Source organism: Malaclemys terrapin, chromosome 4 (assembly GCF_027887155.1).
Source record: "Malaclemys terrapin pileata isolate rMalTer1 chromosome 4, rMalTer1.hap1, whole genome shotgun sequence".
NCBI classification, from domain to species: Eukaryota; Metazoa; Chordata; order Testudines; family Emydidae; genus Malaclemys; species Malaclemys terrapin.
In genome coordinates, this window is record NC_071508.1 from 78067373 (window position 1) to 78081932 (window position 14560).

At 46.6% G+C, this 14560-nt stretch overlaps 1 protein-coding gene across 1 annotated transcript in view; it reads left to right on the forward strand.

Annotated features, from left to right (window-relative positions):
* The first annotated feature begins 282 nt into the window (after positions 1 to 282).
* The window catches only part of HSD17B12 (hydroxysteroid 17-beta dehydrogenase 12), a 154958-nt gene continuing 140680 nt past the window's right edge, over positions 283 to 14560 (forward strand). Inside the window, exon 1 of the mRNA XM_054027955.1 lies at positions 283 to 497. Within this exon, the coding sequence (XP_053883930.1) occupies positions 332 to 497 (166 nt within the window). The 5' untranslated portion in view covers positions 283 to 331. The remainder of the gene's footprint in view (positions 498 to 14560) is intronic.

Consider the following 14560-nt stretch of genomic DNA (forward strand, 5'->3'; position numbering starts at 1 on the left):
CGACGGCACCAACGGCCGCATAACGGTCTGTGTGACTGACAAGCGCCTCTGCCAAAGGCTGTAGAAGCGTAAAGTCGACCACGTGGCGTGCAGGCGCCTGATGAATGGGAGCGTTTGATGAGTATCCCCATCGTCCAATCAGAAGGCAGTTGGTGTGGGCCCGTAGATTTGGAGGCGGTGTGGCGAAGCGCTATCCAATGGAAGAGGAGCATGTTTTTGAGTGAGAGGCAGTCTAGCCAATGGCGAAGTAGTGGTGGGCGGGCGGTGTTACGGGTGTGGGTCAGCGCCGGCCCGCAGGGTTTAGTGTGCTCTTGTCCGCCGCCCCCGCAGCATGGAGGTCCTGGGAACTCTCCCCAGTGGCGGTCTCCTCTACTGGGTGGGGGTGCTGAGCGCAGTGTACATTACCGTGCGGGCCACCTACCGCCTGCTGGCCGGGCTCCGCGTCTGGGTGCTGGGCAGCCCGGTGGTGCTGGGCCCGGGGCTGGGCGCCTGGGCAGGTGAGTCGGCTTCTTTGGGGCTGCCCCCGCCCTTGGTCTGAGCCCACCCTGCCCCGGAGCGGCCCTGAGCTCCCTCTTCAGCGAGGAGCTTCCGCCGGGGCCCCTTGAGGTTTCCCGTTCCCTTCATTGGGGCCCTCCGCGCTGGGAACCCCATGCGGCTGGCACTGCCCCAGGCAGCCTTCCACTCTGTCCGGGGCTGGGAGCGAGCTGCGCTGAGTCCCTTCCTTGTACTCGGCCTGAGTCCCTGCCCGGAGGGGGTGGGTGGGCCGAGGCCCGGAGATCTACTCTTGGTCGCCACCTTTGCCCCGCGTGGGCCTGGCCTGCCTGGTCTCTCCAGGTTTGGCGTGGTCCTGATCTGTCCCCCCCGCAACCGCGGGAGATGCATTTCCCCGCTGGTAGCAGGGAGCTGCTGCTGTGGGAATGTGTCAGTGGGGGACAGGGCAAATCCAGATTAGCGTGATCCAGCAAAACTTCTCACCAATGAACTGCTTGCATGCATCCAAAACTACATGAAAGCTGTAATATAGCTGGGGCCCAACCAAATTCATGGTCCATTTTGGTCAATTTCATAGTCATAGGACTTTAAAAATCGTAAATGTCATGGTTTCAGCTATTTAAATCTGAAATTTCACAGTGTTGTAATTGTAGGGGTCCTGATCAAAAAGGAGTTGGGGGGGGGGGGGGGCAGGGTTGTGGTACTGCTACTCTTACTTCTGCGCTGGTGCTGGCAGTGGTGCTGCCTTCAGAGCTGGGCAGCTGGAGAGTGGCAGCTACTGGCTGGGAGCCTAGCTCTGAAGGTAGAGTCACCGCCAGCAGCAGCGCAGAAGTAAGGATGGCATGGTATGATATTGTCCTCTTTGCTTCTGTGCTGCTGACTGCAGAGCAGGGCCCTCAGACAGCAGCCGCCACTTGCTGGCTGCCCCGGTCTAAAGGCAGCCGTGCAGAAGTAAGGATGGCATGATATGGTATTGCCACCCTTACTTCTGCTCGGGGGGCACTGCCTTCAAAGCTGAGTATCTGGCCACCAGCCGCCACTCTCTGTCTGTCCAGCTCTGAAGGCAGCGCAGAAGTAAGGGTGGCAATACTGCCACCTCCCTAAAACAAACTTGTGATCCCCTGCAACTCCCTTTTGTGTCAGGACCCCCAATTTGAGAAACACTGGTGTCGTCCATGAAATCTGTATAGTATAGGGTAAAAGAATACAAGACCAGATTTAATGGGGGGAGACCAGATTTCACGTCTGTGAAGCGTTTTGCATGGCTGTGAATTTGGTAAGGCCCTAAGTATAGCTTAACCTCCCCTGCACCCCAGACACACTGTGTGTTAAATTAGTTTAAAGAAAACAGTGGAAAATCAGTCTTAGATACAGGCTTATGTGTAGTCAAATCTGGAACATGTGCTTGAGGGATAACCTGAGCCCCCTGAAATACAACTTATTTTGCCTCAATATCTCAGCCATATGAGCCTGCCAAGTCCCAAATTTGGGATAAGGACCTAGACTGAAGGTCCCAAGGGAAAAAATAGGAAAGTGTGTAAAGGGAAGAAGGATCTGGCTTTAGTATAAACATTTTCTGTTGATAATTCTCTGTTTTGACTGTCATAAATACATTATGGTAATGTGGTCTAGTGGACTAAATGCAAGATTGGGAGCCAAGGGGCTTTTGTTCTGATTGTGGTGCTGTGACCAATTTGATCTGTGGATTTGATAACTCACTCAATCCCTGTCACTATTTGTTAAACAGATAATCCCTGAATTTTAGAAGTTCTGAGGAAAAAAAATAATGTTAATGAGTGTGAACCCGGGGTCCTTTCCAAACAGCCAAGGAAGTGCCAGTCATCCACCTGTTGGAACATTTCACTATTTAATTTCAGTTTATTGTTTGTAGTTTCTCTTTGCCATTTTGTTCACAATTTGCACCTTGCCTGACAATTTTTGTTTTATTATAACAGTAGCGTTTTGGTAGGATTTATACTTTGAAAAAGTAAAACCACTACTAGGGCTACATTTAGTTGATGATTATTAAGGCTACATTTTAGTCACAGGTATTTTTAGTAAAAGTCATGGACAGGTCACGGGCAGTAAACAAAAATTCATGGTCTGTGACCTGTCCATGGTCATCCCTTTTACTATATACCCCTAACTAAAACTTGGGGGGGGGGGGGCGGGCCTTGGGGTGCTCTGGGGGGGAGACAGGTGGTGGTGCACGGCCCGCAACCCTCTCTGGCACTGGGGTGGGGGTGCGCAGTGGCGCGCAGCCCAGGACCCCCTCTGGCACTGGAGGGGAGAGGATTGGTGAGGCTCGCAGGCTCCCTACCCAGTTCCGCATGTCCCTGCAGCTCCTAGGGGGAAGGGTGGGCAGGGGGGCTCTGCATGCTGCTCCTGCCACAGGCACTGGCTCTGCAGCTCCCGTTGATCGGGAACCGCAGATAATGGGAGCTTCGGGGGCAGCGCCTGCAGGTGTGGGCAGTGCATGGAGCCCCCTGGCCCCTTCGCCTAGGAGCTGCAGGGACATGCTGGTGGAAGCTGAGAAGCTCCCCCTTTCCTCTCCCCCACCCGAGGTAAGCGCCCTCTCCTCTCCCCCAGCCCTGAGCCCCCTCCCACACACCCAAACTGCTGCTGCTGGCCCAGGGGCTGGCTAGTCAAGGAGCCCCATGAGCCAGCACCGGCCATTGCAAAAGTTACGGAAAGTCACTCTATGACAGACATGCAGCCTTAATGATTATTAATGCTAGTAAGGAAAAATTCATGCTATAACAGAGTTTTGGGGATTTAAAACTGTAAGTAAAAGTGTCAGGTCTACAATGAGTAAGGACATTTGGACCAAATGTTGGACAGCAACTAAAATATGATTGATTTAAATCCTCTTTAAAAGAGAACAGTTACTTCTCACACCACTTATGTTGATCAAGAGCTGAACTAAATTGCTTTCAGTGCCTGCAATATCCATCATGTTTTCACAAGTTTGAGTTTTTGAGGACGGAGGTGAGTGACATGATATACTTTTTGTGTATCTATCTTTTGTCATGCTGAGCTTTGTAGCTTTTCTTTAAATACAGACTGCCAGTACACTAGTGACACGGAATTGACTTGTTTGGATTCTGAATCTTTCTATTATCATAACATTGCTGTAATTGTATACTAATAATATAGGGCAATATGGACAAATAAGAGGATTCAAACCTAAGGAAATGACACGGATTGGAAACAAATTCTTTTTTCAGTTTAGCTGAATGCACACAACTTCTTATTCTTGCTTCTCCTTTTCCATTCAGCTCTCTTAACACTGATATTTTCCTCAGGAGATTGTGATTTTTATCTTTGCCCTGATGACTCTGCCTCAGTTTACATCACTGGTTAAATCACTGAAGTTACCATCATCTTTCTCTTTTTTACCAGTTTGCAAAAGATTCATTTTTGTGATGCTTTCTACTATTGGTTCCTGCACAGCTGTTTAGCAGTAGGCCCCAATACAAAAGGTTAGCTTACCTTGGGCAATGTGGATTTAACACATTTCTTAGACTTCAGTGAACAGTAAAAGTGCAATACATCTCTAATGCATAGTACCTGTGTCTAGGTTTCCCTAAGAATTGTTTAAGAGGAAGCTTACCAGATTGATTGCGTATTATTGCTCTTGCTGTTAGAAGAAGCTGTATTACTCATTTCCAGAAGTGCCCGTAATAAGTGCTTTCTGGAAAAGAAGACATGGGGCTTGGGCAATGCAATTCAGTGTTTTGGTGCCTAATTTAGGCACATTGCCACCCAGTGGAATCCACAGCTCTGAGTTAGATGCCTAGGCTCCCTATACAATGCTTGGGGAGGTTACTAACCAGTGGGCTAAAACAGGGCACCTCCTCATCCTCTAGCTGTCTTGTGTCGGTTTTGGTATCCTCTGAAAATACCTACCAGATGAGGTCCTGCAGCAAGATAGATGGGGGAATTGCTTAGTTACAAGATCCTACCTTAGTCTAGGCACCTGAGCTAGGTGCCTTGACTAAAGTGGCTGTGCATGTGCTCAGGTGGCAGTTAAACACCTATGTCCTTTTTGTAGATCTAGCCCACAATCCCTGCTCCAAGTCAAATTCTCAACCTTAACCATAGTTGTAACATTAGTTTATGTTGGGATTTCTTTGTAATTCATTTTCATGTACTCTGAACATTTTTCTTTTTGGGCTGACAATTTCCATGCTTTATTGCAGCCACTTATTTTTTACAGTGTGTAGCATTTCATGGACACTACTAAAAACTATTTTCCAGAAGTACAGGCAGAATATTTCAGTTGAGCAGAATTTCTTGTTCAGGACTTGCCTTGTTTGAGTACCATGTTCTCAAAACATATACTCTTAACTGATTCACAAGTTCAGTAGAGACAGCTCTATTTGCATTGACTCATCAGTAAAACTGCAATCTTGATGCATGTATGTTGCAATATTGTGTTTCTGCCAACTGTCAATCAGTGACAAACAGTGATTAGGCAACATTAACCCCTCCCCCCCAAAGTAATACATGTGAGCTTTAAAATCTGGTTGCACAGAACTAGGTATGATTAAAATATAGATTCATCATGACAGGAATTATTTTATTGCAGTTACGTTTTAACTTTTGGTTGAGCTGGAGAAATGAAATTACTATTGTTATGAAAAACAGTTCACGTTAGTTAACGTTGCTGTAACTTGGTTGACATTCATTATTGGCTGGAGAACACTCTTTATAATGATGCATACTATCGTCATATTAAAATTACTTTATCATTGCCACAACACCAGATTTTTTTGTTCTACTATGTCTCCAGGTAGAGCCCTGCAAATCTGCAGATATCTGGTTTATATCCTTGGATGTTTACGGATCGTGGATTGGATGCGGGTACAGATTTTTGTATCAACCCAGGGCTCTATCTCCAGGACACCAATAACTGAATGAAGGAGCATGATTTGTTTCTTTGTTTGTTTCTTATAGGTTGGTTTGGAGTCTAGCTGAAATGCAGTTTTCAGTGAGGGAAGCTAACACTCTTTTCTCTTTACAAGAAAGTTTTAGTTGTCACTTTTTCCTCCTTGTAAGGACAGTACTGTTAGCTAGTATTACCAGTGTATTTAAAAGAAACCAAATATTCTACCCAGCATTTCATCTAAGTCAACAAGACTAACATTGTTAAAGCTGCCCTGTGATTTTAAACATCATTTTTTACTCTTATTTTATGAGACCTACATATTTATGTGGTGGTCCTTTCTGCATTAGCTCTGCAGCAGCTAACTATTTCAGAGCTGTGCACATTTCCATTGGCCTTCTCAGTATCACTGATGTACAAATTAAGCAGTGAACAAAACTGCTGTTTTGGCTTTTGATGTGTTAAAAACACTTTGTACTCTAGCCTGTGCTAAATGGATGAAGACAAAATAATCAGACCAAGAAATTTCACATTCAGCTTTATAGAGGGAACACAAGCAGTGGACTTTTATAGAAGTCCATTCAACTATTGATAGTTTCCTTTTTTGTATTTTAAAGTATATTTATGATTACCATGTGCTCCGGTTGTGAGTCTGTTGAAGCAGGGACCATCTTTAGTTCTGTTTATACATTGCCCAGAACGATGGTGTACTAGTCCATGACTAGGGCTCTTAGGCAATACGATAGTAGTAGTACTGCTACTAATGATGATGTGTAACAAAGTTTATAAATTTACATTTCTTAGAAAGGATGATGGGGGGGGGGGGGGAAATATAAGAACTTTTTTTAATTATCAGGTGATCTTCAGTAGTGTAGTAGCAATCCAAACAACCACCATTCATTGGGACATAAGTATATAGTTCCAAAGTTGAAACGAAGATTGCTTTGGAGAAGAGTCCATTGTATATGTTGATCTACATGTTTTTCCTACTGTGTTATTAAAGTTCACTTGAAGTTGAGAATACTGCTAATATAGCTGAAACAGCCTGTTAGAATAATTCTCCTTTTTTATTGACCAAACAAGTTGGCCATCCAAAATAACAACTATCAACAAATTTTAACTTAAAGGCAAATAACAATGTTACCCAAAGAATTATCATTCTTATCAAGAAGCAATATCTGCTCCATAATTTCTATTACAAACCTGATTTATTGGGAATTACAATAGCTAAATACATTCTTAACAGCCCCCCATGAAACTGCCTGGGGTAGGAAAGGACTTCTGTAGACATGTTATCGCAAAGCTATCCATTATATGAGATTTATACATTCCTTTGGTACAGTCTTTCTGTGCTAGCCAACCGGATGCGGAACTAGATGGATTGTTGGTGTTCTCTGGTACAGCAGTTCCTGTGTTCCACAGTCTTTTCCTTGAATTCTGTTGTAGTGAGTAGAACATGTTTTCTGATTTGGGTAGCTGTAACTATGTCTCGAAGGAATGTGAGAGGAGTTTTGAATGCCTTTTGAGTTGCTTTTAAGATGTCTGTTCATGAGTTAAGTTTAAACCTGATATTTCCATTAGTTGTAGCCAAGTGAGGTTTCATAGGAAGTGGTGCTTCCTCACTCCATCCTGTTAGAATAGTCTTTTGGCTTTAGTCCAGTTGTTGTCTACCTACATAATTGTTTGTACCAAAGCAAAGTGACAGGTGAAGTTCTACTTTGATTGGAAAAAATTTAGGGCTATTTCAGTAATTGACAACATTGGAACCTGAGATTGGACGGGTTTTGCTATAATTGCCTACGTCAGTGGTAGTGTGTGTGGGAGGCAAATGCCATATGGGAAATCATTCAGTTGATAAGGGGGTTGACAAACTGCCTGAAAGATGAAGAGGTGAATGGATTCACTAGCTCAGGGGGTAAACGGCCTTATTTTCTTGAGAGATTTTGAATGGGCTTTATTGTCTTTACAGGACACTACCTACCAAGAGAAGAGCAGTGGTCTCCAACCTTTTTATGCACAAGATCACTTTTTGAATTTAAGATCAACCCAGGATTTACCCTGCCCCTTTGCCGAGGCCCCACCACACTCGCTACATTCCCCTCCCTCACCCTCTTTCACTGGGCTGGGGCAGGGGGTAGGAGTGTGGGAGGGGGCTCCAGGCTGAGCCTGGGGCAGAGGTTTGGGGTGCAGGAGTGAGGGGTTCAAGCTCTGGGGGAGAGTTTGGGTGCAGGGGTCATATGGTCACACTGCACCTAATCTCATAGAATTCACTGAATGTTTCATGAGTTTTACTTTTTATTAGTGTAATTTATGGTTTATAGATCCAAAATTCTTCAGGGATTGTCACAAATCAGTGTAACATTCTCAACCGTGGAGTGTGCATTGGCTGAGCCTGGGGTAGTGGGTTGGGCTGAAGGAATAAGGGGTGCAAACTCTGGGAGGGAGTTTGGGTGCAGGAGGGGGCTCTGGCCTGGGGCAGAGAGTTGGGGTGCTGGAGGGGATGAGGGGTGTGGGCTCTGGGAGGGAGTTTGGATGCAGGTGGGAGCTCCAGGCTGGGGCAGGAAGTTGGGGTGCAGGAGGGGGTGCAAGGTGCAGGCTCTGTCTGGGAGGTGCTTACAGCATGTGGCTCCTGGTTATCAGCGCAGTGGGGCTCCGGCAGGCTGCCTACCTGCCCCGCCCCCACACCGCTCCCGGAAGCGGCTGGCTGCCGGCATGTCTCTGCGGCCCCTGGAGAGGGGAGGGGGGCAGCATGACTCTGTGTTCTGCCTGTGCCCGCAAGCGCTGCTCTGCAGCTCCCATTGGTCGGTTCCCAGCCAATGGGAGCTGCGGGGATGGTGCTGTGGGCGGGGGCAGCGCTCGGAGCTGCCTCCTCCCCCCACCCCCCAGGGACCCCAGAGACATGCCAGCAGCCAGCTGCTTCTGGGAGTGGCGTGGGGCCCAGAGATTGTGAAAGACTGGCAGAGGCTCCAGGATCGACCAGTTGATTGGTGGTTGTTGACCACTGCTGTAGAGGGTAGTCTTCACAGAAACGTGTACTTAAAACTATTAATGCTTGGCAGGGAAATCTTATAGAAGGGTAACTTGTTTTCCATTTATTTCTTTTAAACTATACTGTATCAGCCTTGACATCCCACCTGCTTGGAAACTGTTATTTGGGAGGTGTCTATCAGTTGTTGCAGCCAGGAAGCTTCTTTATATATGGGAAGTGAGTGGCATCCAAATTGTGCGTTTCCTGTCTTATCTGCTGGTAGGAGGAATGTAATGCTTTTTTTGGGTGTTATGTATAGAGGAATACAGAATAAGCAAGATATAACTGGTAAGCAGTATAATAAAGCATATTAAATTGAGTTGGCTTTTTCCTAATTAAACTGGTTTAAAACTAGTAAAATTATCTATAAATTTGTGCTTTAAAAATATTTGCCAACTGGCTACAGGTATGTCTCATTTAAAGTGTCTTGCTAATACATTGAGAGAGATATCTATGTGTGTGTGTGTGTGTGTGTATACACACATACAGTTGGACAACTTCTGTTGCTCACCTACTGAATAACTTCCTTTATCAAATGCAAATATACAGTACTAATCAATATTGTGTATATATAAAATTCACTCTCAAAATGAGTTATGGTTGCCCAGTGATATTTCATACCATTCCAGAACGCTGAGTTCAGCAAAACTCAGACCTGGAAATATGAAGTTGAGATACATGCTCATGCAACCTTAATTTTGCTGTCTGAATGATGCTCCCATATACTCATAACACATACTTGTACTCTGCCTTTGCACTTTAGTGAGCAGGAGCTGCCTACATCTCAAAGATTAAAAAACACACAAGCTAAATATACAAACCAAAATAAAAGCTGAATAGAGTACGCCTGGGGGAATTCTGCACCACTTCGCATGCACAGAATTCATGTCCCCTACAGATTTCTTTGCTTCCTTGCAGAAAAATGACTTTCTGATGGGGAAATAAAGGCAAGCAGCAAGAGCTGTCACGCAACCATCCCCAGCAGCACGGCTGTGTTATTTGGGTGCTCAGCAGCTGGTGGAGAGGTAAATCAGTGCAAGGTGAAGGGCGGGGCTGTGGATGCTGGGGTTGGTGGCTCCTACCCTGTGGCGGGCTCCGCTGTTAAACCTGGCTGGGCGCGGGGCGGGGGAGGACGGGACTTGCTCTTCCCCCTACAAGGAGTGGCCGGGTCTGGGGCCAGGTCAGACCCACCCACAGAAACCTCCCCCAACTGCAGGAAGCTCTGCACCCCCTTCTCCTTGTCCCCACACACCTTAACCTCCTCAAGCATTGTATAGGGAGCCTACGCACCTAACTCAGAGCTGTTTACCCCTTCTTCCAGATCATTTATGAATATGTTGAACAGCACAGTACAGATCCCTGGAGCATCCTGTTTACCCCTCTTCCCTATAATAACTAACCAGAAGACTGAAAGCTGAAGAGTTTGCGAATTCTCCATGTAATTTCAAGTATTGCATTTTTCCCTTTTCTGTCTTGCTTTTTGTTGTATTAGCTTGTCTCTTTATTTTCACATACTGGTCTCTTTTTATTTTCTGAATGTGAGTGTGAAAGTGTGCCTGTGTCTGAACACACACAAATCCCAAAAGGGAAAGACACCAGAAAAAAGTTCTGCACTTTAAACCGCCCGAAATATTAACCCATTAAAAACTCATTGAAATGCTGTTTTTAAAAGTTGAGATATTTTGAGATACTCGTTGTAATTACTAGTGAATGAGAATTGTTAAATTTCTGCTTAGTATAGACTATTATGTGGAAGTCTGTCTTATACAGTAGAACCTCAGAGATACGAAGACCAGAGTTATGGACTGACCAGTCAACTGAACACCATGTGAAACCGGAAGTAACCAATCAAGCAGCAGCAGAAACGGGGGGGGAAAAAAAAAAAAAAGCAGAAACTGTACTGTGCCTGTATTGCATCTTAAATGTAGGCACAGCTGGGCTGCCTGTCTCCCACCCCCATGCGTGGGGCAGCCACTTACAGTTAGGAGGTGAAGACGCTGGCACTATCAGCCCAAGGCAGCCCGAGAGCAGGAGAAGTAGGGTGACCAGATTACCAGTATAAAATATCGGGGGGGGGGGGGGGGGGGGGAGGGCGGAGCAAAAAAAAATTTTAAGGGGCCTGGGGCATTAGCAGGCCCCCGCGCGCTGCCCTCCCCGTGGAGCCGCCCGCCACGGGCATATGCGGGGCGCAGTGGGTCTGGGTGGGGGCAGCGCAGAGCGGGCAGGAGCCGGGGGGGGTGGCAGGGGCCGAATCCCCACTGCTGCCAGGGAGCCCCGCGTCTCTCCCTCCTGCTCGCGGCTGTGGCTCCTTCCCGGCGGGACGCGCCCCCCGGGCACATGCGGCGCGCGTCCCCCGTGCCTAGTCTCCCTCCCGCCGGGAAGGAACAGCTAGACGCACGCCGCATGTGCGCGGGGCAGGCCGGGGGGCGCGTCCCGCCGGGAAGGAGCCGCAGCCGCGAGCGGGAGGGAGAGGCGCGGGGCTCCCCGGCAGCAGGAGGGATTCGGCCCAGGCCCCTGCGCCGTCCACCTGGCCCCTGCCCGCTCCACGCTGCCCCCGACTGGACCCACTGTGCTGCCCCGCGGGCTGCAGGGCTGGAGCAGCCTTCAGGCTGCACTCCCGGCCCCGGGTGCAGCAGCCCGGGCAGAAGCCCTCTGGCGCGGCAGGGGGGCTCACAGCGGAGCCCCCCTGTCTCCCTCCCTTGCCAGCCCCCCTTTGCCCGCCTGGTGCCTGGGTGCTGGAGCTGACTCACCAGCTCCAGGATCCAGGCACTGCCGCCACCCCCTCCCTCCAGGCTTGCACCGCCATGCTGCAAGCCTGGGAGGGAGGAGGAATGCTGGGGAAGAGGCGGGGCCAGGGCGGGGATTTGGGGAGGGAGCCAATGGGAGAAGGAGAGGGCGGAGCCGGGTGAGGGGGGCCCGAGCGCCAGAGCGGAAGGGAGAATTTCTTCTTTGTCCAGTGTCCCGACCAAACATTGGTCGGGACGCGGGACAAAAGCAAATATCGGGATAGTCCCGATAAAATCGGGACGTCTGGTCACCCTAAGGAGAAGCATTGGGGTCTGTGCCTCTTTCAACCCCTTCCCCCGGTCAGGAGGTAGACGTGCTGTTTTCACACAACCCTCCCCTGCCCAGGAGGGAGACAAACTTGCAAACTCAGTCTGATCCAGGGAAAGAAGCTGCCTACAAGGAAGCTGTCGGCCAGCTGCTGCTGGAGTTTGGCTTGGAGTGTCAGGAGCTGGAGCCTGAACTGCACTTTGTTCAGAGTTGTGAACATTTCAGAGTTATGGACCACTTCCCTTCCCAAGGTGTCCGTAACTGAGGTTCTACTGTAGGTGTGGATGGTAGCGCTGCCTGTTAAGGTTGCCCAACACTTCCCATTATTAGGCACTTTCTTCAGCAATTTATAACTTTGCCAAATTAACCTTTCAAACTGAAATTTTTCATGCTGCATGCCCACCTCAGCCTGAATTATTTTAGAAAGTTTCAACCAAAAAGGAACAGTTTAGCCATTCCAGAGAATGAGGCTAGGGAAAAATGTTTTGCCTATATTCAATTCTGGCAGTCATTTCTTTGAGAAGCTGTAGTACTCCCCCATGCTTTGGACCAGGGACTTGAAATTTGACAGGGGAATGACCTTTGTGTCAGGGATTTGTCTTTTGCCTTCACCATGAAAAACTGCTCAAATCTGGCTAACTTACATACCTTTTGAAAAAAATCTGTGAAAGTCTCTGGCAGAGTGTGTCATCCCACCTGTGCAACCTTCATTTGGTCCCCTGTGCATATGGATTGAGGAAGTCTTTAATTTTGTGATCATATGCCATTTTTTCCACATCAGCCTGCCTCATTCAGTGCCCAAGATAGATCTCCACTTGTGGTGAATCAAGGTGGTGTAGAAAAGAAGACTGTTGTCTGTAGCACCCCCACTTCATTTCTTGCAGAAGTTAGAATATATGCAATAAATAAGGCCAGGGATTGCAACAAGAGAAAGGAGGGTGTCAGGGTTAAGACAGTTGAATGTTGCCCTGGAGAACTGGATTTTATTCCTGCCTTTGCCACCGATTTCCTGTGATGCTAGTCAAGTTGCTTAAATCAGATTTTTTTACAGGTGGTCACTAATTGTGCTTCTTGTTTTCTGGGTGCTTGATGAGACACCTGGGGTCTGATTTACAAATGTGCTGAGCACTCCCAGCTGCAACTGAAGTCAATGGAATCTGCACTTTTAATGTACCAAGTGCCATGTATTGCTAAGTATTCTGAAAAATAAGATGCTAGAGATGACAAATTTGGCACCCAAAATTAGTGAATGCTTTTGAGCTTAATTTCTGTGCCTCAGTTCCCCATCTAAAATTGGAATAGTAATATCCTCTCATTTCACAGGGTTTTTGTGAAAATAAGTTAATATTTGTGAAGCACTCAGATGAGCACAATAGAAAAAGCCCATTTGGAAATTAATTCTATCTTCATAGCAGGATTTGGATAGCGTGCAGTAAATAAGCTTAGGGTCACATATTCTTCAGTGAGGAGAAAACAAAATATTGAATATCTGCTAATTCCGTAAGCACCTTGTGCACTGAATGAGGCAGGGGATCTGTGAAACGAATAGTATGCACAAAGGGTCCAAGTTAAGGTTGCACACTTAAATGCTTGACTTTGCAACCTTAAGAATGTCTTCTAAGGTAGTTTGTGTGTAATTATTAATAGCACCTAGGTTCTGGTGATTTGTTTTCTTGATTTTACCTTAGTTCAAGAGTTTTAATAAAATGTATTAAATAAAAATTAATGCTGGGTCATATCATCCCCCCCACCCCTGTAAGCAGTGTGGGTTCCGGAACCTTTGAAGTGGGTGGATACCGACTGGTCAACCTAAAGGCAGACTTACTGACAGAGCTGGTGAATGGAGGGAACTGGTCAGTGGTTCTCACAGGTCAAACAAAAAGAAGCGGTGGACTGACTTTTTACAATACCAGACCTTTTTACTGTTAAAACTGATGGAATACTGGAGTTGTTTAAATAACCAATAACCTACATTGTCTATACAGTATTCCTTATAAGTGGGAACCAGACCCCTTCTGCTATGAGGCAAGGTCAGTCTCAACTGTCTGCCAGACAGCTTCAAAGGCTGTCCAGAAACAGCCTTCACATAATCGATGGAAGCCTAAGCATTTCTTCTGCTAATTTGGCCTGAAAGTCTCAGGCTTGAGAAAGAGACTCTAACTTTTAATCATATCCCATTCTGGGCTCATTCCTTTTCCTGTACTCCTTTGGTGATGATTTTTGTTTTGTTTATAGCATGGAAGGGAAATATTTCATAAGGATTGGATCCTGAGTCCCAGATTAAGTGATGAATCTGAAGTTACAGCAGAATGGAAATATAAATTGTGTAAGACTGTCATTCTTTATTGACATATGTCTTTACTAGATTTTAAACTAGTTTCTAGTCCGTTTCAGTAGCAGTTGACAATTCAGGTTGATTATACTGGACAGCAGTCTAGATCATGTATCTAACCTAGGCTACCTGATAACTTGGAAATATGAAATGTCCTCATCACTAAACTACTAAATCAGCATGTAACCTGATTTACTTTTCTCAGAGGGAGATAGCCAAGAACCAGGCCCACATCAGGGCCAGGATCAAAGTGCACTAAGTGGGAAAAGATGTAAAAGAAACGACTTACTTACATTTTTGCTTCTGTTAAACTTCCTGCAGACATTTGCTCAATAAGTGAAACAATTTTATTTCCAGACTACAAAACAACTGCAGTCCTAGAATAAAGAAAAATTAGTGTGAAGGCACTGAGGCCTTGTCTACATTACAAATACTTTGCTAGTATAGCTATACCAGCAGAGCCCCCTAGCATAGACATGGAGTATGCTGACAGAAGGAGGTTTTCCTACTGGCATAGCTACACCACCTCCCTGAATAATGGTAGCTGTGCCAATAGAAGAGTGCTTTTGTTGGCATAGTTGCATCTACACTGGGGGTTTTGCTGGCATAGCTATATTGGCTAAGGGGTGTGTTTTTCACACCCAAACTGGCAGCTGAGCTGAAAAAAACTTTGTAGTGTAGACCAGGCCCGAGAGACTAGATACAAATTGATCCAACTCTGATAAACAGACAAAGGCTCCAGTTGTTGCATAAGATGCCGCTGCTC